At 39.4% G+C, this 3,722-nt stretch overlaps 1 protein-coding gene across 1 annotated transcript; it reads right to left on the bottom strand.

Moving 5' to 3' along the window:
- Nucleotides 1–975: 975 nt before the first annotated feature.
- LOC141601532 (uncharacterized) lies at nt 976–3,152 on the bottom strand. The gene is made up of 5 exons (XM_074421825.1): nt 2,789–3,152; nt 2,241–2,512; nt 2,021–2,116; nt 1,203–1,787; nt 976–1,095 (listed from the first exon to the last, which is right to left on the bottom strand). Exons 1-5 carry the CDS (start codon nt 3,150–3,152, stop codon nt 976–978), a joined length of 1,437 nt encoding a protein of 478 aa, XP_074277926.1.
- Nucleotides 3,153–3,722: the final 570 nt, after the last annotated feature.

The following is a 3,722-nucleotide window of genomic DNA, read 5'->3' as shown; positions in this document are numbered from 1 at the left end:
TATCTGCAAAGGCACCAAGAGTCATCCTATAATCATCATTAAACAACCGGAAACTAACACCATAAACAAAGTCCTTCTTTTTTGACTTATGAAATTCAAATGACCTCAAGAACTCAAGGGTGAGTTCGGGGAAGGTCTTATAGTTCATAGTGTATGGAAATTTCATGTCTAGACTCGTAAACAAATATGTAACATGTTTGTCTAGACCAATACTCTTTAAAGAAGCATGATTAATGAATTTAGTAGCTTTCATAACTTTACTCCTTAGAGACACTAAATTTTCCCATTGTCTCTTGGTACTAAAAGATGACTTGTGGGAAAGAAGGGCCATGCCATTCCGGTGTTTCTTGCATTTCGACATCCTCCGCAACATGGGATGCATCCGGTTCACTCCTCATCCTCTTTGAACGACCTTGCTTGCTTCCTGTTTTAGGTGCCATTGAATTTTTGTTGATGATTTTGGATGAAAAAATCTTTGATTCTTGATGTTGGAAGATGTTTTTGTTGTGATTTTAGGTGAGGTATGAAGAAATATAGAGCAAAGGGGAGAAAGGAGTACCGTCAGGTTAAGAGGGAATAAAGAATGAACTTTGCACATTTCCGTATTTCCCATAAAACACGCAAAATCACTTATCCACGTCCCCGTTCAGGGACACCCCACCCTGATCGGGGTTGACCATTTCTCCGTGTTTGACTTTCCTCCTTAATATGCTTTATTCTTGTCTCAAAAATGAAAAGTTGCAACCCGAACGGGGTTCCTTGCATGCGGAAGCGTGCTAACCCTCTAAATGACCTTCTTCTCATCTTCAATCACCTACAAATCGCATTTCAAAATACCAACTTGTGTAGAAATGATTTCTAATTCTAGGAAAACAATAATTATTCAAAAATTAAAAACAAAACAACCAAAAACACGGGTTGCCTCCTGAGAAGCGCTGATTTTACATCCCGCATGATGTAAGAAGCTTGAATGAGTTAGGCTTCCATTGGTAGAGGATTCACGGAGACCTCCTCTACAACTCCAATGGTCACATTCTCATGATAGACCTTGAAACAATGGCCATTACTTTGAATTCTATCCATTAGTGAACATAACTTCAAAAGAACCAAACTTGTTGACATTAGTGACGGTAAACGGACCGGACCACCTTGATCGTAGCTTTCCCGGAAATAGCCTTAAAATGGGAATTGAACAATAGTACCTTATCACCGATTTTGAATTCTTTCTTTAAAGTCTTCTTGTCATGCCACCTTTTTGTGTTTTCCTTGTAAAGGCGGGAACTTTCATAGGCTTGTAAGCGGAATTCATCAAGCTTATTAAATTGCAATAATCGTTTTTCTTCGCTTAACTTGGCATCCATATTAAGCTCCTTAACCGCCCAATATGCCTTGTGCTCCATCTCAACCGGTAGATGGCAAGCTTTTCCATAAACCAACCTATATGGTGATGTAACAATAGGTGTCTTGAATGCGCTACGGTATGCCCATAAGCTGTCATCTAGCTTCATGCTCCAATCTTTTATTGACTTTGCAACCACTTTCTCAAGTATTGACTTGAGCTCATGGTTTGAAACTTCTACTTGGCCACTCGTTTGATGATGATACGCCAAGCCCCTTCTTTGGGAAACCCCATACTTTGCTAGCAATGCATCAAGTTGTTTTTCACCAAAGTGAGTACCACGATCTCTAATGACCGCTCTAGGCACACCAAATCTTGGGAATATGATCTTCTTGAACAAATTAATCACGGCTCGGGCATGATTGATGGAAGTAGAAATTGCCTCTACCTATTTAAAGACATAATCAAAGGTGACCAACAGGTAACGATTACCTCTATATGTAGGAAATGGACGTTGGTAATCAATAACCCACATATTAAACACCTCCACTCTAGGATACCATTCAAAGGCATCTCGTGCCTTCTTAAAATTGAGCCCGTTCTTTGGCAAGCATCGCATGCCATCACAAAATTCTAGGCATCTTGGAACATGGTAGGCAAATAGAAATCGAATTACAACACCTTTGAAACGGTCTTTGATGGTCCATGATGACCACCATAAGGAGAAGAATGACATCCTTCAAGCACACCTTTCACATCCCAATGTGGGACACATCTCTGGAATAGCCCATCAGAGCAACGTTTGAATAAATAAGGATCATCCCAAAGAAAAAACTTGGCATCATGCAAGAACTTCTTCTTTTGTTGATATGAAAAGGTCGGGTGGTAACTCATTTCCAACTATTAAGTTGTCTATGTCGGCATACCATGAAGTATTAGCCTGCAAAATCATCAAGGAGTTATCGGGGAAAGAATCATCAATAGGTATATCAATACCTGCATCATCATAATTCAATCGAGATAAGTGATCGACAACAACATTTTCGACCCCCTTCTTGTCACGAATCTCATAATCAAATTCTTGAAAAAACAAGATCCATCTTATAAGCCTTGGCTTGGCCTCTTGCATGGCTAGGAGATGCTTCAAAGCGGCAGGATCGGTATGAACATTGACTTTAGACCCAATCAAATAAGAGCAGAATTTGTCTAAGGCATAGACAATGGCAAGTGGCTCTTTCTCCGTGGTGGCATAATTGATTTGAGCTGCATCCAAGGTTTTGCTACCATAGTGGATAACATGGAGCACCTTGTATTTTCTTTCTCCTTGCACGACACCTACCTCATAGTAACTTGCATCACACATGAGTTCGAATGGCAAGTTCCAATCCGGTGATTGGATGATAGGTGCGGAGATCAAAACTTTCTTAATCCTATTAAAAGACTCAAGACAATCATTAGTAAACACAAATGGAGAATATTTTAGAAGAAGCTCCGTAATTGGTTTGACAATCTTAGAAAAATCTTTGATAAAGCGGCGGTAGAATCCTGCATAGCCTAAGAAACTCCATACACTTTTGACATTTACCGGTGGGGGTAGTTGTTCAATAACTTGGAACTTAGCACGGTCCACTTTAATTCCTCTTTCGGAAACAATATGGCCAAGCACCACTCCTTCATTCACCATGAAATGGCACTTTTCCCAATTCAAAACCAAGTCAACTTCTTCACAACGCTTCAAAACTTTAGTCAAGTGAGCTAAACGTACATCAAATAAAGAACCATAAACGCTAAAGTCATCGATGAACACCTCCATGATAGATTCAATGAAATCAGAAAAGATGCTTATCATGCAACGTTGGAAGGTAGGCGGGGCATTACAAAGACCAAAAGATATCCCACAATAAGCAAAGGTACCATAGGGACATGTAAATGTGGTCTTCTCTTGGTCATCCGGGTGAATGGGTATTTGAAAGAACCCAGAATAACCATCTAAGTAACAAAAGTACTGGTGACATGCCAACCTTTCCAACATTTGGTCAATAAAGGGTAATGGGTAATGGTCTTTCTTGGTGGCCAAATTTACCTCCTATAGTCAATGCACATGCGCCATCCCATCACAATTCTAGTGGAAATGAGTTCATTTTAATCATTCTTTTTACTACGGTGGTTCCTCCTTTCTTAGGAACCACTTGGACCAGACTAACCCATTTAGAGTCGGAAATTGCATAAATAATTCCCACATCCAACAATTTAATGACCTCCTTTTTAACCGCTTCTTGCATTTTTGGATTTAAACGTCTTTGAACTTTTTTTTCTTTTTTTTTTTTGGTAAAAAGGTAAGCTTATATCAATAACATAACCAAAATAAAAACGTTTAGAGCTC

Source organism: Silene latifolia, chromosome 9 (assembly GCF_048544455.1).
Source record: "Silene latifolia isolate original U9 population chromosome 9, ASM4854445v1, whole genome shotgun sequence".
Taxonomy (NCBI): domain Eukaryota; kingdom Viridiplantae; phylum Streptophyta; class Magnoliopsida; order Caryophyllales; family Caryophyllaceae; genus Silene; species Silene latifolia.
The sequence above is the reverse complement of the archived record's forward strand: the minus strand, read 5'-3'. Positions and strand labels throughout refer to the sequence as shown.